At 33.6% G+C, this 27,228-nt stretch overlaps 1 protein-coding gene across 3 annotated transcripts in view; it reads left to right on the forward strand.

Moving 5' to 3' along the window:
- LOC145306772 (uncharacterized) overlaps positions 1-27,228 on the forward strand; it is a 74,983-nt gene that overhangs the window by 39,922 nt on the left and 7,833 nt on the right. For 2 of the 3 annotated variants that reach the window (XM_080149067.1, XM_080149066.1), the window contains 26 exons: positions 718-851; positions 2,090-2,167; positions 3,160-3,258; positions 5,220-5,283; positions 7,895-7,951; positions 8,381-8,428; positions 9,228-9,280; positions 10,703-10,784; positions 10,899-10,962; positions 11,663-11,731; positions 12,078-12,116; positions 14,036-14,071; positions 14,761-14,813; positions 15,492-15,553; positions 17,000-17,041; positions 18,196-18,248; positions 19,485-19,598; positions 19,840-20,006; positions 21,004-21,115; positions 21,764-21,850; positions 22,441-22,524; positions 23,016-23,074; positions 24,346-24,407; positions 25,537-25,607; positions 26,306-26,401; positions 26,648-26,704. In XM_080149067.1, the coding sequence (XP_080005193.1) occupies positions 718-851; positions 2,090-2,167; positions 3,160-3,258; positions 5,220-5,283; positions 7,895-7,951; positions 8,381-8,428; positions 9,228-9,280; positions 10,703-10,784; positions 10,899-10,962; positions 11,663-11,731; positions 12,078-12,116; positions 14,036-14,071; positions 14,761-14,813; positions 15,492-15,553; positions 17,000-17,041; positions 18,196-18,248; positions 19,485-19,598; positions 19,840-20,006; positions 21,004-21,115; positions 21,764-21,850; positions 22,441-22,524; positions 23,016-23,074; positions 24,346-24,407; positions 25,537-25,607; positions 26,306-26,401; positions 26,648-26,704 (1,942 nt within the window). Of the gene's footprint in view, positions 1-717; positions 852-2,089; positions 2,168-3,159; positions 3,263-5,219; positions 5,284-7,894; positions 7,952-8,380; positions 8,429-9,227; positions 9,281-10,702; positions 10,785-10,898; positions 10,963-11,662; positions 11,732-12,077; positions 12,117-14,035; positions 14,072-14,760; positions 14,814-15,491; positions 15,554-16,999; positions 17,042-18,195; positions 18,249-19,484; positions 19,599-19,839; positions 20,007-21,003; positions 21,116-21,763; positions 21,851-22,440; positions 22,525-23,015; positions 23,075-24,345; positions 24,408-25,536; positions 25,608-26,305; positions 26,402-26,647; positions 26,705-27,228 lie in introns of all 3 variants that reach the window. The other variant, XM_080149068.1, reaches the window with a different exon arrangement.

The following is a 27,228-nucleotide window of genomic DNA, read 5'->3' on the forward strand; positions in this document are numbered from 1 at the left end:
TCGATAATATAAAATGGTAATTATATTTCTAAAAAAAAAAAGAGTGTATGACTATTCTAACGGTATGCATAACATTTTTCTACTATTAACACAAGCCGCGAAATTTAAATTTAAAAAATGTATATAATTTTTGAATTACATTAAAATCCACAAATCTTCCTAAATAAGGCCTTTGGAATAACCGGTTTTAACAAATCTTCTAAAATAAGGCCTTTGAAAAAACCGGTTTTTAAATAATAATTTTTAAATATTTGAAACATAAATGACCCATGACAGGTTTTCCAAATATATAAAGCATTTTGTATGAAAACAGTAAAAGTGTCGAACTATGACGTCAGAAAAAATTAACAATTAACCAATGAGAGGCCGCTATATATTTTACCACAGTGAATACTGGCTTCTTATTGGTTAATTGTTAATTTTTTCTGACGTCATAGTTCGAAACTTTTACTGTTTTCCATTTTGTATAAATATTTTTTGTGTATAGTCCTTTTAAAAACTTTTAGGCAGCTTTTTAAGCAGCTTTTAGGCAGCTCTTTTATACTATATGTTTGTTAAGAGAAAGGGGACAATTATACTAGTTCCCAAAGTTTTATTATATTCATTATATTTTAATGTACAGAAGAGGTAATTTGTGTATCATTATTGGGGATGTATGTACAAAAATTTATCGTCCATTGTCTTATCCCTTTATATCCCTGATCTGTTTATACCTAGATGAGATGTCTGACTATGACTACACTATCTATGATGGTCTGGCGGACAAGGACTTCAGTACAACAGCCCCGCCCCAGCTTGATACTCTTAGGAACAGGTTTCCACCCAGAGTCAATATGGCTGCCGTACAGCAGGTACATAGATATATAGATAGATAGATAGATGGATAAATAGATAAATAGATGGATAAATGGATAGATAGATAGATAGATAGATAGATAGACTACACTAACTATGATGGTCTGGCGGACAAGGACTTCAGTACAACAGCCTCGCCACAGCTGGATACTCTTAGGAACAGGTTTCCACCCAGAGTTAATATGGCTGCCGTACAGCAGGTACATAGATATATAGATAGATAGATAAATAGATGGATAAATGGATAGATAGATAGATAGATAGACTACACTATCTATGATGGTCTGGCGGACAAGGACTTCAGCACAACAGCCTCGCCCCAGCTGGAGACTCTTAGGAACAGGTTTCCACCCAGAGTCAATATGGCCGCCGTACAGCAGGTACATAGATAGATAGATAGATAGGTTGATTGAATGATTGATAGAGTGATAGATTGATAGTTTAATAGATAGAATTATTGATATTTTTCTTTATGATGTAGAAAAAATCTTTCAAAATATCTTTAAAAATCCTTTAAACTTTCATTTTATAGTGACTTTTGAGACTAAATGTGCTGAGTAATTTCTGAAACAGTATGATAGATTGATAGAATATTCAATATAGATAGATGGATTGATAAATTGATAGATGAATAGGCTAATATATTAATAGATAAATGTTTTTTGAAAATTATTATGTAAAAAAAATCTTTCAAAATATTTGAAAAAATCCTTAAATTTTCTTTATTATTTTAAACTTTAGTTTTACAATGACATTTGAAGAGAGGAAATATGCTCAATAGTTTCATAGAATGATAGATTCACAGATTGATAGATTTTTTATTGATAGTTAGATATATAGATAGATTTGATAGATTTAAAGATTGATATTTTGATAGATAGATTGATAATGATAGATTGATAATGATAGATTGATAATGATAGATTGATTTGTTAGATTGGTATATTGATAGATAGATTGACATATTGATAGATTTATAGATTGATAAAAATAAATATATATATGTACATGTCAGCTATACATATATAATATAAATATATTTAAATTAATTGGGCATCTAGGGTAATGCCAATGACGTCCAATAGGGGGGGAGGTAAGGGGGTGATTACCCCCCTGCTCAAATGAATGTGGGGGTCATTTATAATATAAAACATTTTGAATGTTTCCCCCCCTCCCCACCACCACCAAATTAAAAAGCTTGGACACTCTTGGGTTATGCATCTCTTATGTTAAGAATGAAGAGAGACCTAATATGGCAGATCTAATGAACCAACTCAACAAAAACAAAATGGCGGACCAAATGAAAAACAAGGTAACCTGTCATTTTATCTATGGATGTTATTATTTCAAAATATATTTAAATTTTATTACATATATCTAACAATAATCTATCCATCGATTTATCAATCGATTTATCAATCGATTTATGATTTATTGTTTTATCTATCGATTTATCTACTTTTCTATCAATTGATCAATCTACGTATCTATCCATCTATTAATCAATAAATCTAATGATTATCTATCTATTTCTTTATCCAATTACTAGCGGCTACGCCCCTAGAGGCCTCTAGGGGCACTTGAGGTGAGGAGAGTGGAATTTGATAACCCAATTTCTTATTTTAGATTTTAAAAGTAAAATTTTTTGGGGGGGGCGAAAAAAATTTGGGGGGTTGGGGGTGTCCCACCCCCCAAGAAAATAGTTATAAACCTTCCAGGGACCTATGAGAAGCTACCCTGTTAAGGAGAACCCGATCGGTTCAGTGGTTAGCGAGATCCTTCGGTACAACACACACACACAGACACACATCCTGTTACTTTATTATAAGGATTATCTGTCTCCTTATATATCTATCTATTTATATCCTTATTTATCTATCTATCTATCTATCTATTCATCTCCTTATCTATTATATCCCTATCTATCTAAATCCTTATCTATGGTAATGGGAATAGAAATTTATCTATCTAACTTCTTGTTTAACTATATATATATCTATCTAACTATCTATCTATCCATTTAACTATCTATCAATCTATCAATCTATCAATCTATCAATCTATCAATCTATCTATCTATCTATCTATCTATCTATCTATCTATCTATCTATCTATTTATCTATCTATCAATCTATCTATCTATCTATCTATCTATCTATCTATCTATCTATTTATCTATCTATCTATCTATCTATCTAACTAACTATCTAACTATCTATCTATCTATCTATCTAACTATATAACTATCTAACTATATAACTATCTAACTATCTAACTAACTATCTAACTATGTATCTATCTAGATCCCTGGAATATCCCTACAAGAAATGATGGCCCTAATGAATGAGGGAGGAGACGCCCCCCAAAGATTTCAAGAAATCAAGGAACCCAAGCCTGAGAAGGTTGGTGTATGTATGTGTGTGTGTAGGTGTTTGTGTGTGTGGGTGTGTGTATGTGTGTGTGTGGGTATGTGTGTGCGTATGTGTGTGTGTGTGTGTGTGTGTGTGTGTAGGTGTGTGTGTGTAGGTGTGTGTGTATGTGTGTGTAGGTGTGTGTGGGTATGTGTGTGTGTGTAGGTGTGTGTGTGTGTGGGTGTGTATGTGTGTGTGTGTTTGTGTAGGTGTGTGTGTGTGTGTATGTGTATGTATGTGTGTTTGTTTGTATGTTTGTGTAGGTGTGTGTGTATGTGTGTGTTTGTGTGTGTGTATTAAAGTGTCCCAAATAAGAAAATAAATTTAAGCAAACAATTGTAAACCATTTTAAATACATTACAAGACCATTGGTAGTTTTAAAAATGATCTAGGTCCATTATTTCAGTTTCATGTAAATTTCGATTATTTTACTTCCCCTCTTCTGTGGGTTAATATTTTATTCAGAGCTGGATCTTTAAATCATTTGAGTGGTGAGCTAGATCGGGGTGCGCCAAATTTCAGCCAATCACAGCGCGGCATTTCATACAATGCTGTGCTCTCATTGGTGGAAAGTTGGATCGCCCCGATCTGGCGCACCACTAAAATGATTTAAAAGATCCAGCTCTGAACTACGGTTTCATGGTGCACCAAGAAAAGGTCGTGAGGAGTAGAATCAGGAACCAAAAAAATATCTTGCTCCTAGCCTGAGAAAATCTCAAAAAAAAACTGTAAAAATTAGCATGACAGAAATGTAAAATAACGAAATCCAGACTGTTCCTTCTTGAGAGAAAATTGTGAGAAATGCATTTTGGGCAATTTTTACTAATATATTAATGCTGCCTAATTGTGCTGATTAGGATGTTTATTATTTAGGTTGGGTCAGATACATATTTGGCCGGATACAAATACCGGATATCTGGCTGATTTAAAATACCGGATATCCAAATACCCTGATAAATATGTTGATTATTTAGGTTGGAGTAGAGGATTTCATGTCTCTAGTATGATACAGTGCAGTGTGGTGATAAGGGTTAGGGTTAGGCTGGATACATATTTTACCGGATACCAAGAATGAATACCAGGCTGATTTCCCATACCGGATATCTGGATAACCTGATAAAGATGTTAATTATTTAGGTTGGAGGAGAGGATTTCATGTCTCTAGTATGATACAGTGCAGTGTGGTGATAAGGGTTAGGGTTAGGCTGGATACATATTTTACCGGATACCAAGAATGGATACCAGGCTGATTTCCCATACCGGATATCTGGATAACCTGATAAAGATGTTAATTATTTAGGTTGGAGGAGAGGATTTCATGTCTCTAGTATGATACAGTGCAGTGTGGTGATAAGGGTTAGGGTTAGGCTGGATACATATTTTACCGGATACCAAGAATGGATACCAGGCTGATTTCCCATACCGGATATCTGGATAACCTGATAAAGATGTTAATTATTTAGGTTGGAGGAGAGGATTTCATGTCTCTAGTATGATACAGTGCAGTGTGGTGATAAGGGTTAGGGTTAGGCTGGATACATATTTTACCGGATACCAAGAATGGATACCAGGCTGATTTCCCATACCGGATATCTGGATAACCTGATAAAGATGTTAATTATTTAGGTTGGAGGAGAGGATTTCATGTCTCTAGTATGATACAGTGCAGTGTGGTGATAAGGGTTAGGGTTAGGCTGGATACATATTTTACCGGATACCAAGAATGGATACCAGGCTGATTTCCCATACCGGATATCTGGATAACCTGATAAAGATGTTAATTATTTAGGTTGGAGGAGAGGATTTCATGTCTCTAGTATGATACAGTGCAGTGTGGTGATAAGGGTTAGGGTTAGGCTGGATACATATTTTACCGGATACCAAGAATGGATACCAGGCTGATTTCCCATACCGGATATCTGGATAACCTGATAAAGATGTTAATTATTTAGGTAGGAGGAGAGGATTTCATGTCATTTATGCACACCAAAATGATGAACAATCCTGCTCTTCACAGTAAGTTACAGATAGATAGATATAAATATATATAGATAGATAGATAGTTAGAGATAGACTTGAAATGTTTTTTATTTTAGTTTTAAAGGCTATTGATCCATCTCAACCCAAGACTACTTTATCAAACTAACATCTTTGTACAGGCCATATATATATTTCAATAACTAAGGTTATCATTCTCAATCGTCCTGTAAAGGAAAAAAACACAAATCAGTAAATAATACATACAAAAAGTCTATTTTTGAAGAATCTGAATAAGATATTTAACGTTTCTTTTTTTCTTTTTGATTTGAAGAATTGTAGAGATGCATCGCATCTTTATAAAAGGTTATGTAATTAGAAATGCTGTTAAAATTAAATTTTCATAATTCATATTAATAAAAACACATACCTATAAACTTTTTTGACATTTTAAACATATTTACACTCCCGCTACAAATCTATTTATGGTCTAACAGCAGACCATTTCAAAACAAACAAAAAAACAGCTGAAAGAAAGGGTTGAAGATTTTGAATGGGCGTAGCAAGAGTGGATTGTGGTGTGGTTGTTATTTTCATTTTTTTAAAAACATTGCAACTGCATTTTACATTCTAATATTTAATACAGGGTCAAATTTACGAATATAATATTTTTCTCTAGATAACAAAATCCAAGGGTCATTACTCTGCACTTGCTCTAATGGCACCATTTGAAAATCATTGGGCTGGTGTCCATTAGAAGAAAAATGAATACCTACAGCTTTAGTTGAATTTGGTTTAATGGAACTGTTATGGGCATTAAATCTATCACAAATACGATTTTTTGTTTTGCCAATGTACTGTGGTTTTAGTCTACAATTGCCAGATTGTTTAACACATGTTATACAATAAATTACATTAGAAGATAAACAATTCATACTAGAGAGAATAGGAAATTTTTCATTTGTTGTTGATGATGTTAAATAATTTGCAAATCTGGGTAAATGTTTACAAAGATTACAATTTCTATTACAATGTTTAAAACCAATCTTTTTTCTCTCTGATTTTCGATCATTTAAACCAGGAAGTTTGGCTCGAATTAAATATTTTCTGAGATTTTTTGGCCTAGTCCACATAATCATTGGTGGGTGGGGAAAAATTCTTTTTAGTCTAGGATTTTTTATCATAACTTTCCAAAATCTAAAAATTATATTTGAAATAGAGGGTAAACGGGGGTCATATTGTAAAGATAAAACTGGGCGTTTTATTTCAGATTGCTTAGCAACTTTTTGTAAAGCAACATTTCTATCAATAATTTTCACTTTATCAAAAGCTTTTGTTATATAATTAACTTTATAACCACGTGATAAAAGCTTTATTTTCAAACAATCTACTTTTTTTAAAAAATCTAAATTTTCACTGCAAATACGTTTTAGCCTTAACGCTAATGAGTAAGGTATATTTTCTGTAATGTGTGAGGGGTGACAGGATAAGGGCGAAAGATAGTTGCATTTTCGCCCCGGTTTCTCATAAAGGTCAGTTTTGATAAAGTTATCCTTTGTCACAGAAATAACTGTATCCAAAAAAACAACGGTTTTCTTGGTGAAATCATAACTGGCTGTAAACTTAAGATATGGATGGAAATCATTTAAATGTTTAATAAATTTTAAAAGCTCATTTTCACTACCATTCCATAAGAAAAATATATCGTCAATATATCTGCGAAAATGTCGGGGTTGTAGGCCTTTCCATCTTTTAAGAGCCAATTGCTCTACACCAGCAATAAAAAGACACGCGAACATCGGGGCGACTCTTGAGCCCATCGCGGTGCCTATAGTCTGTAGGTAGAAAGTATTATTAAATACTAAAATATTACACGTAAGGACAAATGTAAGAAGTATAATCAGGAACGATGTTGGTACAGATTTATCTTGTCTCTGGTTCAAAAAGTAGCGGAAAGTCTCTATACCTTGTTGAATTGGTATATTTGTGTATAGAGACTGTACGTCCAAGGTGACATATTTACACTCCCGCTACATATCTATTTATGGTCTAACAGCAGACCATTTCAAAACAAACAAAAAAACAGCTGAAAGAAAGGGTTGAAGATTTTGAATGGGCGTAGCAAGAGGGGATTGTGGTGTGGTTGTTATTTTCATTTTTTTAAAAACATTGCAACTGCATTTTACATTCTAATATTTAATACAGGGTCAAATTTACGAATATAATATTTTTCTCTAGATAACAAAATCCAAGGGTCATTACTCTGCACTTGCTCTAATGGCACCATTTGAAAATCACTGGGCTGGTGTCCATTTATTTTAAATATGTAATCATTTTTATTTTGCGTTGAAGTCTCTACGTAAAAATATTCTAGATTTTTTTGTGATTTCTCTTGGGAGGGTGGTGGTACCCTCCACCAAAATAGTTACAAATTTTCCTGAGACCTATAAAAAGCTACCCTGTTAAGGAGAACCCAATCAGTTCAGCATTTAGCGAGATCCTTCGTTACAAACACACAAACAGACAGACAGGCATTGTTCTACTTTGTATTGTAGATAGAAAAAATAATAATATTTTTTATATTTTCAAATACTAGAGGTTTTAGTGATTCCAAAGGTATGCATCTATTAATCAATATATCTATTTCAAGTGATGGACGATGATATGGAAGAGGAAATGTTTGATAAATTCCCAATGATGAGGCCAGGTAAACCCCTTTTATCCAGTATGGCTTAGAAACCCAATTAATATCCGCTGGATTAGAAACGATTCTCAGACACACTGAAAACTTAAGTATAGACAATTTCCCACGATTAAATAAAAATCACAAAATTAAAACTAGTGTTTATGCTTAGCTTCTTATCAATAAAGAATGTACATGGAAAAGGAGAACTGTATCGGTACAGCAGACACAGACATACAGACGATGCTGTGAGTATTGGTGCAAAAAATATGACGTAACAAAAAATTTAGCCAATGAGAGTCCACTATAAATTTTACCATTGGTCAATAACGGCCTCTCATTGGCTGATTTTTTTGCTATGTCATATTTTTTGCACCAATACTCACAGCATCATACAGACACATAGAATTGCTGTTACTGTTATATAAGGATTGAAATGTTTCATTTTTTTAGGACAATTTATCCAACCAGGACCAATGGACGATATTCTGAAAGAAACAGGTTTAGTTTTTATCCAGTATGACTTCAAAACTGATTAATATCCGCTGAATTAAAACCGGTTCTTGGCATTAAAAATCCTGAGCTGGATCTTTAAATCATTTCAATGGTGCGCCAAATCGGGATGAGCCAACTTTCCACCAATGAGAGCACAGCATTTTACGAAATGCCGCGCTGTGATTGGCTGAAATTCGGCGCACCCCGATTTGGCGCACCATTGAAATGATATAAAGATCCAGCTCTGTATTGTATCGTATTATAGAAAATACAAATTTTAAATGAAAACAAATGTTATTGTCCCAGGCCATTTGCTCCCCGGGGCTAACAAAACCAGTTTTTATCATTTAATTTTTAAAGGAATAGTAACTTTCAAAAAATTCCGTAAAGTTGTGAGTAAGATTAGAATCAAATGCGCTTATTAGGTCAAACTGTTTCAAATATGCGATAAATTATACTATGCGTTTGGTCAACATTAAGAACAGTTAGACTTAATAAGCGCATTTGACTGGAAGCTTGCTCACAATTTTACAGAATATTGCACAAGCTACAATTCATAGTCATACACCCACTCTAGATTTGTGCATTAATTATATGAAGCACAGGAATAGTTCTTATATTTCCAAAAACTAGAGCTTGTAGAATTTTACGGAATATTGCGAAAGCTACAATTAATTCCCTTACTAAAGCAGTTAAAAGTTTCTGCCACTGTTATGTCAGGTGCGTGACCTAAATTACCATGCACATTTAGGATTTCCAGACTAATGTCGTGCTATCAAAGGATTGTTAATTTCCTTTTTTTCAGCAATGACTGATGAACAGGAGAGGTTCAACCCAATCATTATTGATGATAGACAGGTAGTAGTCAGTCAACCCGGGACTGTGCAGTGGCTCAAAACGTAGCGCATCCGCCCGTCGTCGGGCGCAACTCATTACAATGCACAGTCAGGACTTATCAGAAAAGGTCGTGCAATTAAAGGGTTGGTTGTCTGATGGTTTGGTGTTGATACCTTTAGCGATTAAGCGCGTTACATAGCAATCAAAATGCAGAGTATGTTCAAAGGTGACGTGGAGTGGACTTGTATCCGAAGCATCACAATGCCCCTAGAGTCAATTAGTCAGTCAGGCAGGGGACATTAGGCTTTTTACTACACTTGTCCCCAAAGCATTATATTAATCTTTTTAGCATTCGTTGGCTTAACACCTTTGAGGATTATTACTTAATTTTGATTAGTTGGTTCATTAGTGTCGAAACGTTTCAACCATTAATTGTAATCTACAAAAGGGGTAATTTTGTATATCCTAATCGGGGATATACAGCAATATATTGGTCATTGTATTATCCATAGATCCCTGGGTATTTTTACTATTTACTTTGGTTGTCTGGGATTTTAAGGGATAAGACAATGGACGAAAAAATGATGATAAACAAAATTATCCCTTTTGTGAAGATTAAATTACTAGTTGAAAGACTGCGCCAATATTAGATAAGTTTTTAAACCAACATATTAGAAAATATTTTTATGCGTCTTAATAATTTGATTTACAGTCCAATGTCCCCTCCATCCTAAGTATCAAGTACAGAGGCTATAATATTGTACTACAATTAATTGTATTCCATTGTATAATTATCTTTCTTGTATCTTATCTATCTATAATACAAAGTAGAACATTGTCTGTATATTTATCTGAAAGATAAAACTTAAGATCTTAAGACCAATTGGGCTCCACTCTTGAGCTACTTTTAGTGTAGTGTTTTGAAGCCAATTTCTTGGGAGTGTTGGACACTCCCACCTCTCCAAAAAAGATGTGCTGTAACATGGAAGCTGTTTACAGTGCCAGTAGAAAAAGCCATCATACTGACCTTCATTTTATCCTATTGTATAACTTTGTATAGTATTGTTTTGAATTGTATATTTTCTTAAACTTACATTTAGCCTGCTGAGGTTTTAAAACAAATTGAAAGGAATGTTGTTGGCCCTAGAGACAACTTTATTCCACAGAGGCTTGAAATCATTTTGTTTTGTATAACATTGTATCAAGCTGTATTGTGTTTTGTCCTATTGTATGATATTGTATTGTCTTTTTGTACATTGTATCTTATCTGTTGCTTATATTTAGCCTGCTGAGGTTTTAAAACAAATCTGAGAAGAACTGTATTACACAGCAGCTTGAAATCATTATGTTTTTTTTTTTATGACATTGTATCAAATTGTATTGCGTTTTTTCTTATTGTATGATATAGTATTGTTTTATTTTACATTGTATCTTTATTTTTAGCCTACTGAGGTTTTAAAACAAGTAGAGAAGAATATTGATGGTCCTAGAGACAACTTTATTCCACAGAGGCTTGAGACCATAGGTGAGATAATAATAAATTAATTTCCTGAACATAAATTTATAGGCCATTGGCTTATCCCTATAGATCCTTACCAATTTCCCGACCTTCCTGCCTAATCCATTATTTTTGTTGTAGAACTAATAAACCCTGGATCAGTTGGCAATACTGAAACAAATGATCAGCTATTCAATCTTTTCAGGTAACTTTGTTAGGTGTCCATTTGTATTTCTGTATGTCTGTCAATGTATTTATGTATGTTTGTCTGTCCATAATTTTATTTGTCTGTCTCTCTGTATGTCCGTCAGTCATTTCGGTTATACTTCAATCAGTACAAAAAGTGTCTTTTTATATTTCTGTCTTATGTCCCTTTATTAAGTCTAAGATTGTCCTTAAATCTGTTTGTCTATCAGTTTTTCTATCTTATTTACTGTTTGTATGTCTCTCTTTTTATCTTTCAGTTTGTCTGTAATGTCCTTTTTTTCTTTAATTGTCCTTATTATTTTGTCTGTCTGTTAGTTTGTTTTTTGTCTTATTTACTGTCTGTTTACTGTTTTTCTGTCTGTCTGTATGTCCCTATTTCCTTTATTAAGTGTACACTTTTTCTTAAGTCTGTTTGTCTGTCTGTTAGTTTGTATGTCTGTCTAATTTACTGTTTATAAATTTTCCTGTTTGTCTGTCTTTTTATCTGTCTGTGTCTGTATTTCTCTTTTTTAAAATAAAGCAAATATTTTCCTTACGTCTGTTTGTCTGTCTGTCTTTCTATCTTGTTTACTCTTTGTATGTTTTTCTGTTTGTCTGTCAGTTTGTTTGTCCGTCTGTATGTCTGCCTGTCCTTCTGTCTATTTGTCCATTTGTCCGTCTTTATGTCTGCCAGTCACTAAAAGACAATTTATTTGCAGTGAGGAAAGTGAATTTTCTGTAGCTCCACGTCCCGCCCGTAGGCCATGGGCCAGGCCAGTTGATATCAGGTACGTACGGACATTATGGTATCAATTATAGAGTTAGTACGATTTATATTTCGTACATAATATCTAAAGGAATCATCTTGCAAATTTTGAATTTGATAGGACAATTATAATATGGTGAAATTACCGATAAGAAAAGCTTTGCTTCTAAAGACTAAGCAGTCATAGCCATGGTATTAGCGTGCCTTCTTGTTATTGGGGAAGTGTCAGCTTCAAGTCTAGTCCACTTCTATTTATCTATCTATCTAATGTTTGTCTATCTTTATTTCTATCTATCTATCTATGTTTATCAATATCTTTATATCTATCTATATGTCTTTGTATATATCTATCTATCTTCTCTGTTTAGGGACAATGATGATTTCCATCCCAACCACAAATACCCAAGGTAAGGAGCATTTGTCAGCCGTCAGACAGCTGCCACTTAGCTGGCGAAAAGTTGCTATTAAGCAGTAATACAGCTACTATGAAAACACCATACAGTTGCTCTAAAGCTGCTATTAAACCACCTTAGAGATGCAATAAACTGCTATGTAGCTTTAAAGCGGATATTAAAACGACATATAGCTGCTTTTAAGCTGTTAGAAAGCTAATTTCGACCGCAAGTTAGAGTTTATTAAGCCTTCAGACAGCACTTATTGTTAATTTTGGAATGGTAGAATTGTCCTATTGATTTACATCTTGGCTTGGTGATTCTTGTAACAGTTAGATACAATTGAAAAAGTATAGGAGCTCTATATTCATTTTTGAAGGTTTTCATTTATGTTATATAAACTGCGAACCAAAAAATTAGGCAAATCCGAATTTTCAAAATGACAGCTTCATTATTCATTTGGGACGAATTTACTGTAAATATAATATGTAGATGCATCTTTTTGTTACAAGTTTCCACCGTTGATTTTATATTAATAAGCACCAATGAAGCACAAGATCTCAAAAACAGCATTTTGGGTAAAAACTGGTGAACCAAAAAGATATGCAAATCCAAAACAAATCAATGGAAAAACGATTTTTTTGCACTTTTCTTCTGTTTTAAAGATTGATTCTGATAAATTCACAATTTTTTAAGGGATTTATGCATTAATTATTATGAAATGTAGTATATGGTAGAAAATAATGATTTTTTAAATAAGAAATATTAGAAAAAAAGAAATTCATTCCCTATCACTTTAGAGGTCAGCTGCTGACCTCCAGTTTAATGGATGTAGCCTAATACATGTTAAAGATAAAAATTACCCTGAAAAGTCTACACAAATACTTTTTAATGTGTTGAAAAAAAACATTTTAAAATCCTGATTTTGAGAATGATGTCCTTTCAGATGCTCCTATTGGTGATGATGGTGAGCCAAATGTTATCTAAGTACATGCCCATTACAACAACTTGTCTATCAACCTATGTACCATTTTTTGTAGTCATAGCATTCTCCACTGAAGCCAGCTGACAAGAAATATAAACATCTTCTTAAAACGACAGTATTTACCTTATGCATTGGAGTAATTAAAATTGAATTTTTTTTCTTTTTTAATACTGCTTGGCTGGAGGCTGCTATGAATACAAAAATTGGACCATAGTTCAATATGTAAGTTGTCATCATGGTCATGCACTTTGATAACATTTGGCTCACCATCACTACCCATAGGAGCATCTTAAAGGCCATCATCCTCAAAATCAAGATTTTAAAATGGATTTTTTTAACACATTAAAAATCATTTTTGTATACTTTTGGGAGTAATTATTATTTTTAATATGTAATTAGCTTCATCCATAAGACTAAAGGTCAGCAACTGTCCTCTAAAGTGATAGGGGTCGAATTTCTTTTTTTCTAATATTTCTTATTTTAAAATATCATTAATTTCTACCTTATACTACATTTCATAACAATTAATGCATAAATCCCTTAAAAAATTGTTAATTTATCAGAATCAATCTTTAAAACAGAAGAAAAGTGCAAAAAAATCGTTTTTCCATTGATTTGTTTTGGATTTGCATATCTTTTTGGTTCACCAGTTTTTACCCAAAATGCTGTTTTTGAGATCTTGTGCTTCATTGGTGCTTATTAATAAAAAATCAACGGTGGAAACTTGTAATCAAAAGATGCATCTACATTTTATATTTACAGTAAAATAATCCTAAATGAATATAAAGGTGTTATTCTGCAAATTCAGATTTGCCTATTTTTCTGGTTCGCAGTTTATATAATAATTATCTAATAGACCTTATTTTTGGTACCCAAAGTATTTTTAAACTTTGGGTACCAGTGTTAGGACCTGTTAGGATTTTATTTTATTTATTATTTTCTATTTTAGACCAACAGAGGCTGCCCCAACTCCTTTCACTGTCAGGTAATAAACCTCTAGCCATTTGTAAGACATTAAGGAACATACGGACAGACATTGTTACATTGGGGTTTTTAATGGTAGGAAGAGGATAATACTCAACTTGGCTGCAGCTCTTGAGTCTTGAGGACAGGTACACCACAAGGTATTATTTTAGTGTACCTGAACCTGGATAACCTCTAGAGGACAGGTACACCACAATGTCTTATTTGAGTATACCTTAACCTGGATAACCTCTAGAGGACAGGTACACCACAAGGTCTTATTTTAGTGTACCTGAACCTGGATAACCGCTAGAGGAAAGGTACACCACAAGGTCTTATTTTGGTGTATCTGAACCTGGATAATCTCTAGAGGACAGGTACACCACAAGGTCTTATTTTAGTTTACCTGAACCTGGATAACCTCTAGAGGACAGGTACACCACAAGGTCTTATTTTAGTTTACCTGAACCTGGATAACCTCTAGAGGACAGGTACACCACAAGGTCTTAATTTGGTGTACCTGAACCTGGATAACCTTTAGAGGACAGGTACACCATTTGGTTCTGTTTTGGTGTACCTTAACAATTCAACCAATAATTTGATATCTAATACTAAATATCTTTGTATATTTTTTAAAAAAACTAAGTGCGGTTAGCTGTTTGGCCGTATGGTATATAAAAATATCTGATTTGATATGATTTTTCTTAATAGGAACAAAAACACCGTGGCACCATATTCTTTCTCTAGGAGACAACCAGTTAGAGGTAATTTTTATATCTATCTATCTTTTTTTTATCTATTTGTCTTTCTATCTATCTATCTTATCCATATACCTATCTATTTTGCGTTTTATCCTAAAGTTTATGATGAGCACCGAAATTTTAAAAAAATTAAGGGGGAGGGGGTATTTTTTTTTCTTATGCCTAACCCTTGCGGTACCACCCAAATCTTTGTAACCTAATCTAACTTTGCCTAAAGTAATAAATACACTAACGAAACAACAATCTTACTCCATCTATCTATCAATCTATTTAACTATCTAACTAAATATTTATCAATATATCTATCTATCTATCTACCTAACTAAATTTCTATCAATCTATCTATCTATCTATCTATATATGTATCTATCTATCTATCTATCTATCTATATATATATCTATCTATCTATATATGTATATATCTATCTATCTATCTATCTCTATCTATCTATCTATCTATCTATCTATCTATCTATCTATCTATCTATCTATCTATCTATCTATCTATCTATCTATCTATCTATCTATCTATCTATCTATCTATCTATCTATCTTTCTATCTATCTATCTATCTATCTATATATATATCTATCTATCTATATATCTATCCATCTATATATGCATGTGATTTATCTATCTATCTAACTAAATATCTGTCTATTTATCTATCTATCTACATAGGAGGCTATGAGAACACCTCTCCCTCCCTACGTGGATTCCCCCCATCAACGACTGAAAATGAGGTATGTTCATAAGTTTCTACAGACAGACGGACAGACAGACGGACGGACGGACTGACCCTTGATAAAAAGAAGTAGCAATACAAATCTTTATATTTTTTCTCCACTTTTATAATGTAGCTGTGTTTAGTGCCCTAGGAAAATGGGGACAAATTTAACCGCTTTTGGCCTACCTATTCTATTGACGTCATAGTAGAGGGAAAGAAAGAGGGAAGAAGGAAAGAAACCCCCTAGAAAAGGGATGGGGTATTTCCTTACGTCAATAGAATAGGTAGGTCAAAAGCAGTGACATCTATCCCCATGTTGATAGGGCACTATAGACAGATACATATATAACAGTTTGTCAAGGGATCTTAAGGGCTATTTATTACACTGTTCACCAAAGTTTCAAAACTACGTTTTCTTATTTGCTGGCTTAACAACTTTGGAGACTTTTGAATGTGAATTTGAGAGTGAATTTTGGTTAGTTAATTCATTTAGTTAGTTCTCAAGCGTTTCAACCACTAATTATAATCTACAGAAGGTGTAAATATAATTAGTGATGTACATCAATTTATAGGCCATTGTCTTATCCCTTTTGATCCTCAATGATGTAGATTAAAATTATTGGTTAGAAAGTTAGGACACTACTAGTTTGGAACCAACCAATCAAAAGTCAATAAAATTAAACAAAGTTCTTTGCTTGCAAATAAAATAATGCTGTTATAAAACTTTTGGTACCAGTCTGTCTGTCTGTCTGTTTGTCTTTCTGTCTGTCTGTCTGTCTGTCTGTCTGTCTGTCTTTCTGTCTGTCTGTCTGTCTGTCTGTCTGTCTGTCTGTCTTTCTGTCTGTCTGTCTGTCTGTCTGTCTGTCTTTCTGTCTTTCTGTCTGTCTATCTGTCTTTCTGTCTGTCTGTGTGTCTGTCTGTATGTCTTTCTGTCCGTCTGTCTGTCTGTCTTTTTGTCTTTCTGTCTGTCTTTCTGTCTGTTTTTCTGTCCGTCTGTCCGTCTGTCTTTTTGTCTTTCTGTCTGTCTTTCTGTCTGTCTGTATGTCTGTCTGTCTGTCTGTCTGTCTGTCTATCTGTCATTCTGTCTGTCTGTCTGTCTGTTTGTATGTTTGTCTGTTTGTCTGTGTTACTTTCTTTAAATGAAGCAAAACCCTTTAAGGAAATACCCTGTATAAATCAAGAGATATAAAATGATAACACAATGGCCGATATATTGATGTACATCCCCAATGATGCTACACAAAATTACCCCTTGTGTAAATAACAATTAGTGTTTAAAACTCAACTGAATGAACCAACCAATGAAAATTCAATAAAAGTCCCCAATGTTATTAAGCCAACTAATAAGTAAACATTGTTATACACTTTGGCGACTCGCATAATAAACAGTCCAATGTCCCCTCCCTCTCTCCCCCTGATATAAATATTATTTTGTTGATTCATTATGTAAATTTATTTTTAGATTGACGTTCTGCCATTCGTAGAACTTGGTGAGGAGTATAAGGTGAGAATATTCACTAACAGACATATGACAGACGGACAAAGTGAGTTATAGAGTACATTAATGGATGAAGGATAATATAATTGATTTACTAGCGGCTGCGCGCCTAGCCTCTAGGAGCTCTATATTGAAGGAATATGGAAGGGTAGAAAAATAGCCTAAAACCATACCTACCCATACTTTTATAAAAATAAGATAGCCTTAAACTAATGCAACCCGAGACCTATAAGTAGCCACACCCCACCCGAAGGCGTGTTAGGTTAGAAAAAAAAAACCGCAGAAACGGTTTACACAGGATGTACTGGGACCTTATAGTGAGTTTAGAACATGCTTCCCCTAAATTGAGTTAGTACCTTCCCATAGAAGAAAATTTTAAAATTACTTTTGGTGATAAAATTTTACTTTTATTTTTAGACCACCTTCACCGAACCTGCTTTATTGTCTTATTTTGTCTTTCATGTTAATCATGCAAATTCGTTCACATTACAGTTGAAATGACAGATATTGGGCTAAAAAAATGGTTTTAAGCTTATAATTGTACATTTCTATATTCGTAGAAAGCGGTTTATAATACGATGCTAGACATAGTTTTTTCGTATTGACGAGAACCGGTTCCTGTCCACCGGATTCGAATGAATACGAGAAAATATATTCATCCTTCAAATACAGTTAGACGGACAAACCAAATTTAAGTATGGTCATAAAAATCATCACAAAAAAATCAGCCATTTATCTTCGATAACAGTCGAGAAAATCGCATTACAATTATAAAAGCATTACAAATAGACATAAAACTAAGTAAGTTGAATGTTTTTGGAGTCTTCACAAAAAATTAATCATATTTATCAAAACAAACTTATAGGGGTTATAGAGGGCGGTGTCACAGACAAATTGTCAGGGATCTAAAGGGATAAGAGAATGGGCGATAAATTGATGTACATCCCTAATGTTAATACTCAAATATACCCCATCTGTAGATTATGATTAGTGGTTCAAACGTTTGGACACTCAACTTAATAAACCAACCAATCAAATCCAATAAAGGTCCCCAAATATGTCAAGCCAATGAAAAAGGAGACATAATTTTAAAACTTTGGGGACCGGAGTAATAAAAAGACCATTGTCCCCTCCCTCCCTGAAAATTTGTAATGTTTCAGAACCCAAGCTTGTCTCAGGGCTACTTCTCCCACTATGCTCCTCATGATGACAGGTAAATATGTTAATGGGTAGATATTTCGTAGGAATATAAATTTCATTGGAATAGAAATTTTGTAAGGATACAAATTTCGTGGAGGTAGATTTTTCGTAGGAATATAATTTCATAGGATTATATTTTTTTGGGATAGAATTTTTGTAGAGAAAGAAATTACGTAGAGGATAGATATTTTGTGTAGAGGTAGAAATGCATGGGGATAGATTTTTGGTCGTAATCAATTCATATTAGTTCCAATATAATAATATGCTAGGCAACCTAATCTAAGATATTAATTGCTGAGCATATTTTAATGTAATAGTCTCTTATGTATATAGATGAAAAGATGAAATAAAATCATACAATACTGGCGACTATACCACGTACTAGAAGGTTCTAGGTTTTTTTTTTCTAGGGTCAATTTCTCTTGAGGGAAAAGATACCCTTCCTCAAAAGCTTTAAACCTTCTCTGTACCTTTAAAAGCTTCACTGTAAAAGAGAACCATATTGGTTCAGTGATAAGTGAGATACTTTGCTACAGAAATAACCTTACTACTTTATACAAGACGACTAGCAGTTACGGTGTTAGAGGCCTCTAGGGGCACTTTAGGGGGGAGGAGTTGAATTTGATAATCTTATTAGGATTTTTTAAAAATATATTTTTTGAGGGGGGAGGAATTTTTTTTGGTGGGGATTTCTATGGACGATTTCTCTTGGGAGGGTGGTGGAACCTTCCCCCTCCCAAAATAGTTAAAAACCATATCGATGAATTTATCTATGGTATAATTTTTCTTTCAATCAATTTATGTATCAGTCAATCCATCAATCTATGTATCTATTTATAACATTGTTAGGCCAATGGTGCATAATGTGAACCCAATGCTGAATGCTATAAATAAAGAATATATTTATCAATCAATTCATCTTTTGATGACAAAGCCCAAATTGTGTTAAAATTGTATCCAAAATGATCCATGTGGCAGAATAAAAATGAGGGATAATCAATCTCTTTTTTGGGGGTTTTCTTTCCACCTCATCTCCCTCATTTTATTAGGTCACATGGATTATTTTTGACACAATTTTAACACAATTTGGGCTTTGTCTCTTTTGATCCTTCAATCAATTTAATTATCAAATAATTATTCTAGCCATCAAATTCTTCAATTTATCTATCGAATAATTTATCTTTCAATCAATTCATATATATCTACAAATCTATCTATCAATCCAATCATCTGTTTACTACAATGTTAGGCCAATGGTGCACAATGTGAACCCAATGCTGGATGCTATAAATAAAGAATATGCTGAGAAGGAAATCATAAGAGAGGGAATAAAGAGACTGGAGAGAAACCCTGGAGAAGTTAGGTAGGTCTATCTATTGCTCCATTCATCTATTTTCTATCAATTTTGTCACATAATCTATCTATTAATATATTAATTTATCTATCCATCTATTGTTCTTTCTATCAATCTACCTATTACCCTTTTTACAAATATTTCTTTCATAATATCTATGAATTATAATCAACCTGTCTAGCAATCTAAATACCTATCTATCTACTTATCTTTATGAATTGGTTATATATGAATCTAAATCTCTATGTAGGCTAGGAGGGCTTAGTATAGCCCTACCTCCATCTGGAGAGCCTGTTGTAGAAGCTCCAGAAGTGTCCAGTAGACCTCCAGCTGTAGTAAGCAGACCTCCAGCTGTACCCACAACCTCAGATGCCTCCACTAAGAAACCTTTTATGACTTTCAAACAGATTGATTCCGGTAAGATCAAGGGCATTAGATTATAAATTACACTGGTACCCAAAGTTGTACAACATATTTTAAATTTTCAGTTAAACTTCATTGTTTATAACCAGAAAATCGAGGAAGGAAGCCAATTGTTGGGGTAAAAAGTCCATTTTTGGAAGGAAAATTCCAATTTTTGTGTGTACACGTGTACATTTTAAGAAAAATGTTGAAAATGTGTACATCCTCGACGGTTTTGCCCTATGTGTACATTTGTCAAAAATCAGGTCAAAAATGCATACATTATGCACAAAATGCGTACATCTGGCACCGTTGGTGGGGAGGTTGCTTTTTGTGTGTTTGTTAAATACATTAGGTCATGATAGGTTAGGTTATATTGGGTACTGGATAGCACCAGAAAAAGGGCCCAAAGGGTTTAGGCCCCAATAGGGGTTAGCATAATAAAAGTAAGATGAGGGGGCAGGAGTTTTCAGTGATCAATAGGCATTTTGAGGGAATGTACCAAATATAGTCTTGGGGTGGAAGAGGATATTGGGCTGTTTATTACACTAGTCCTCTTATGATAAAGTATTCTTATTTGTTAGCTTAACAACCTTAGGGAATTTGGTTGAATTTTTATTGATTGTTATTTCATTGCGGTCATTTTGATATTCAACATGCCTGTGTTTGAAGGAATTTCAATTTTGGGTTTTATAAGAGGGTAGGCACATTTTATACCCCCCGCGCGCCCCTTGTTTTCGGATTACAAAACCCCTTTCAAGTTTCACAGGGTTTTATTTCGGCCCAGTAACCTATGCCAATGTGTACTACTGCTAAATTCCAAAATCGCCCCACCATACTATACAAGGTGTAATTTTGTGTTTCATCATTGTGATCGTTTTATCCTTTTAGATTTCTGAGTTTTATATCTATTTATAGCATCGTCTTATAGACAGCTTTTCGCGGACATTATGCTGATAGTATGGCAAAAAACCAGTTCTAATCCAGCGGATATTATTCGGTTTCGTTTCAGATGTGACCCATGACCAGATGAAGCGACGACGCCCTGTGGTTGAGAAGAAGAAACGCCCATCCTCTTTGTTTGAACAAGATAACAGTAGACCATTCACATTGGATAATGTTAGGTATATAGCTATCTATCTATTTATTTATCTATCTGTCTATCTGTCAATCTGTCTGTCTGTTTGTCTGTCTGTCTCTCTCCTTACCTGTCTGTCTGTCTATCTGTGTGTAATTCTAACTATTACCTACATGTAGGCATCTTAAGGAGGTTAGGACCTCTGTCTGTCTGTCTATCTGTCGGTCTGTTTGTCTGTTCGTCTATCTGTCTGTCTGTCTATCTGTCTGTTTGTGTGTATTTTTAACTAATATCTATATGAAGGCATCTGACGAGATTAGGACCTCTGTCTGTCTGTCTAACCGTCTGTGTGTCTGTATGTCTGTCTGTATGTAAATCTGTATCTTTGTCTTTGTGTATCTCTTACTTTTATCAACATATAGGCCTCTTGAGGAGGATAGGCTCTCTGTCTGTCTGCATGTCTGTCTGTCTGTCTTTATGTTACTCTAAATATTATCTACATGTAGGCCTCTTGAGGAGGTTAGGACCTCTGTCTGTATGTATGTATCTTAAACTATTATCTACATGTAGGCATCTTGAGGAGGTTAGGACCTCTGTCTGTCTTTGTGTAACTTTAACAATTACCTACATGTAGACCTTTTGAGGACTTTAGGATCTCTGTCTATCTGTATCTTTAACTATTACATATATGTAGGCCCCTTGAGGAGGTTAGATCTGGAACAACAAGAAAACCCTTCACTGCGTTCAGACGACCTAACAACCAGCCTCAAGGAGCATTTAGGTGAGTGGTTAATTTATCCTACACCCATAAAAAATAAGCATAGGGGGAGGGGTATAAGTGTTGAAAAGGTAATTTGTTAGGGAAAAACCTTAGGATATACTTAGAAATGGATTAATGGTGTCCCATAGAGCCATGGTTAGCACACTACTTTCTGATAAGGAGTTCAACAGAGTTCAAGACCACTCAAAGACCTTGCACTTGGTTGACAAATGATGATGCAATTTGTGAATTATAATCACGCAACCTTTCCTGAGATACCCTTCAGTTGTAAGAAAGCCGAGAGGATTGTACATATACAAACAACTTTAATCATACTTTCCCTCGTCCAGGCTCCTCATTCTTATGAGAGGTCCATTACTAAAGGTGATTTAATATGGAACACCTGCCAAAACTCTAGGCCAGGGTGATGTAATAATTGAGTAGTTTCCACGAGAATTGCGGGTCAGCTTGTAATGTAACATAGAATACAATCACTTGTGCATAAGATTACCCTAAAGATTCTCACCTCTAATCTCCGTGTGCATCTGAATCCTAACTTCAGAGAATTAAGGCTACATGCATACATACAAGGCAATGGATTAAATATTTAGGGAGAGATTACCAGTGGCTGAGGACAGGAGGCCAGTCAAAGATGTCTTTCCCAACCATCCTGTCAGCGAGATATTCCCGGACAGGTATGTTCACATCAATAGAGAAAAGTTGCAAGTATTGAACCTTGAGGGACCCCATTTTGAACTATTTTTGAACCATTTTTAAAGGGGTACCTAAAATATACTCTGACACCTGTAGAATCATACTGCAGAGTTAATAATAAGAATAGTAGCCCACATCAATTTGTATTAGGATTTTAAATTTTAATTTATTATTTTGATTTGTCTTTCCTTTTTTTACCCAACCAATGAGAGATTGGGTTTATATAACATTGGGAACCATCATTATTATAAAGTAAAAGGGTCTCTGTCTGTGTGTACCAAAGGATCTTGACCAACCGCTGAACCGGTATGGAAGCTTCTCAGAGGTCCTGGGCAGGTTTATAATATAAGATTGACATATGTCCCAGGATGGTTTTAGTCCATTCATCTGCCCATCTCTATTCTTTGAATATTAAGCCCCTAGACACCAGCTTAGCCTCTAGTGTTACATAAAAAATAATTGTATTTTTTAGGCCTGTGAGTGACATCTTTAGAGATGATTTCGGTCCTAGCTTTTCATCCATGTTTTCAGGTAAAGTAGGCCTGTTGCAAAATACACATTCTCACATAAACGACCCCTTAAATAGTGGATTAAATATTCGTTTTTTCTCCCCAAGGTAGTCATTTTTTCCCTGAAGTAACATTTTTATCAATCATAAGAAAAAATATGTTTTAGTATAAAGAAATGTTCTATCGGTTTCAAACCTTTTCCATTCGATAGATCTTCTCGACTTTGGAAAAACTGTCAGACCGATTTTTGAAATTCAATCTGTGAAAAAAGATATTCAAGTTTTATTTTTTTGTTTTGAAAATATTATTTTACATGTATTGACGCCATCTTGGATTATGATAATTTTTTTGTTGGAAGATTTAAAAAAAAAAATTTTTTTAAATAAAATTTTTACTATGAAAAAAAATCTTTGAAATAAAATTGACTAATAATTCAAAGATTTTTCTATTAAATTTGGAGGATTTTTTTGTTTTTAATTTTAATGTTCAATAAAAAAAATGACTATATCGGAGAAAAAAATGAAAATTAAAAACCAAAATTAAACCACATTTTAGCATAAAAATGAGTTTTTGTTTAAATGAGAATGATATTCCTATCCAGTTTTTCTGTAAACAAGGATGACAACATCCATAAGTAGAGAAGCACAAAATCTATTGTGAAATAGACAAACGGACAAAGTGAGTTACAGCGCAGATTATCTGTTAGCATAACAAAGAAAAGAAAAAGAAAGAATATGTAAAAACTTAAAAATAAGAAACCTAAAAAGCTGCTAAAAACAGTCCCACTGCTACGGATGTTTTATACTTAATGTTGACAAAAAGTTATAGCCTTCTATCTTTTGTAGAAGCTGAGAAAATCAAGTTTCCCTTAAAACGTTACAGACATATACCCGTTTTTTTAGCTTAAAAATATAAAGTAAGCCTGCCAGAATACTGTTTTTGGACATTCTTTCATTTTTAGGACTTGATTTTATAGATACTTTGCTTGTAAAATTGTGCCTTGTTGTATTAGGAATCAGTGTTTTTAAAATCAGTAGAATAGTAAAATCTTTAAATACAAAAATTTGTTGTCAAAAAAAGTTTTAAAAATCAGCATGGACGTAACGATTAAAAATTGCTACACTTCGAAGTCGTACCTAACTGTTATACGAATCACCATATAAAGTTTAAAATCGATAAGACTATTCTACCATGTCAAAAATAACGAAAGAGCTACCCGATACGGACGGACCGACCCTAATTATAAAAAAGTTTATTATTATAGAAAATAACTAAATTAGTTTATATTTTCAGAGGAGCTGAACTCCATGAACACAAACGTTGAATCAGAATCAGATTTTGGAACTTTCTTCCCGGTAGGTTTTTAGTAGCGAAGCTACTCTATAACTCGAAATGTCCGTCCGTCCGTCCGTCCGTCTGTCCATCCGTCTGTCCTTCAGTCACGACTCGGAGGAAACAGCTGAAATATTAAGTGAAGATTCCTATGATATATGCCCATCTAATATATACTTTGTTTTGTCCATCTGTCGGTTATTTGAAGTGCTAGATCGAATCCTAGATTTTCAAGTTTTTGTGACTTTCTCAACTTCTTTTCAAGATACAGGGCTGAAATTTCAGGGATTAATTATTTTTACATTCTACATAATTTTACCAAGTTTTATTAGGATTTGGTAATTAATTGGGATGCTAGATCGATTCCTAGATTTTTAGGTTTTTGTGATTTTCTCGATTCCTAGATTTTTTGATTTTTGTGATTTTCTCAAATCCTATTCAGGATTGTCAGCTGAAATTATTGGGGATAAAATATGCTCATGTTCTACATATTTTCATCAAGTTTCATTAGTCTATTAATTACGGTGCTAGATCGATTCCTAAATTTGTAAGTTTTTATGATTTTAAAGGTTGCGAGATTTTGAAGGTTCGTGATATATCTATTTTATAAAGTTAAATGCTTATTATATGACACTGCTCTATAATAATTTTTTTCCCCCAATATCCAATCATAATATTTGAAATTCTAAATACATAGGTGGTTTAGAATTTCGTGTATTGTACAAAAAGTAATATATTAGGATATTTTTTTTACATATTTAAATCATTTTAAAAACTTTAAGTTTGGGACTAAGACTTGAGGACCGAACACTGCGGCCATGATCATTACTAAAAGTTAGGGCTGTTTTATCTGAGACTGTTTTGTCTAAGATCCACAAATAGTCAAACGTTTTCTTAACAACTTTGGTGATTTTACTGAATTTTGATTGGTTGGTTTATCATGTTAATTGTTAAAACTTTTCAACCACTAATAGAAATCTATAGAACGGATAATTTTGTGTATCATAATTGGGTATGTACATCAATTTATCGGGCATTGTCTTATACCTTAAGATCCTGGCCAATATCCCCTCCCAATATTAAAAAAATAGAGTAGTTGCGTTAATAAAAGTTAATTATGATTATTAGTGATTTACTGACATCTTTTCCTAGTTTGAGGATGTGACGTCATTTGGTGGGCAGAGCAGTTCTGGAGCTGCCGAAGGGTCCAGTGGTATTCATCAAGGAAAAGATTAAGAATTATAATAGATTTGAACCCCCCCTTCCCCCTAGTTTATGCTTATAACCGTAAGGGATAAGTGCAACCTTGACCCAGTAAATTCAAGCCTACTCATACAAATTACTTATATGATGAGAACCGGTTCCTATCCACCGGATTCGAATGAATACGAGAAAAATCTTTATATAAGTTGTATAAAAAGTATAGAAAAACATCATTTCACTCTAAAAATGATATTATTCTTTAAAAAGTTACTTTTTACTATGACAATTTTTCAAAACTTTAGCTCTAAAAATCTCTGCTAATAATTGATGTATAAAAAAAAACATTTTTACATCTCCTTATATGGAAATCTATTGACAAGAAGGATATATGCATTTTTTTAATATTTCATTGAGAAATATGGGCTGCAGACGCTATAAAATACTTTTTCTCGTATTAATTCGAATCCGGTGGATAGGAACCGGTTCTTATCCATACGAAAAAACTATGTCTAGCATCGTATTATATCCAACTTTCTACGAATATAAAAATGTACAATCATAAGATTAAAACCAGTTTTTTTAGCCGGTGCCTTCGGCACCACGGGACTAAAAAAACTAGTTTTAATCTAATAATTGTACATTCTATATCCGCGGAAAGCCGTTTATAATACGATGAAAGAAATAACTATTATAAATCTGAATCCTATACTATTGTAACAGATGATGAGATAGAAGTTATTGATGATACCCATGATCATTATGTCGGTAACCCGTTTGGAAATGATTTTCTTAAACTTGAAATCGATCAGAGAAGGTAAGTGTATATCTATCTATCTATCTATCTATATCTATCTATCTATCTATCTATCTATATCTATCTATATCTATCTATCTATCTATCTATCTATCTATCTATCTATTTATTTATCTATCTATTTATCTATCTATCTATTTATCTATCTATCTATCGATCTATCTATCTATTTATCTATCTATCTATTTATCTATCTATTTATCTATCTATTTATCTATCTATCTATTTATCCATCTATCTGTACAGGTTTGATACAAATAAGTCTGAACCCTCAGTGCATCATATTCCCCTCGGGGCTTCCAGGTAAATATAAATACTTAAAAATTATAATTTAAAAGTAACAGGATGTCTGTCTGTCTGTACTGAAGAATATCTCCAACTGCTTGACCGATATGATTCTCCTTTACAATGTTTCTTCTATTTAGGTCGTAGAAGGTTTATAACTTTTTTTTGGGGAGAGGGTACCACCACTCTTCCCAAGAGACATTATCTAGAGGCCTCTAGGGGCGTAGCCGCTAGTTATTAATACAGACGAAGCCCATCCTGTACCTCTTTTGCACCACTTTAATTCCTGTGACGTCATAAAATGATGGAGATGAGAGGAGAAGTGGGAAAGAAAACCCCTAAAAAAAGAGATGGATAATGTGAATCAAAAGTGGTGCAAAAGTAATACAGTTTGGGCTTCGTCATTAATATGTACTGAAACATAAGTATAGAAATCTTTGCTTGATTATAATACTGGCAGCTGCGCCCCTAACATCTAGCATCTAGATAAGCAAAAAATATCCTTTTATCATCCACAAGATTTAAATTAAAGTTTAAACCAT

This window comes from Acartia tonsa, chromosome 15 (assembly GCF_053477335.1).
Source record: "Acartia tonsa isolate MP-2025a chromosome 15, ASM5347733v1, whole genome shotgun sequence".
Classification (NCBI taxonomy): domain Eukaryota; kingdom Metazoa; phylum Arthropoda; class Copepoda; order Calanoida; family Acartiidae; genus Acartia; species Acartia tonsa.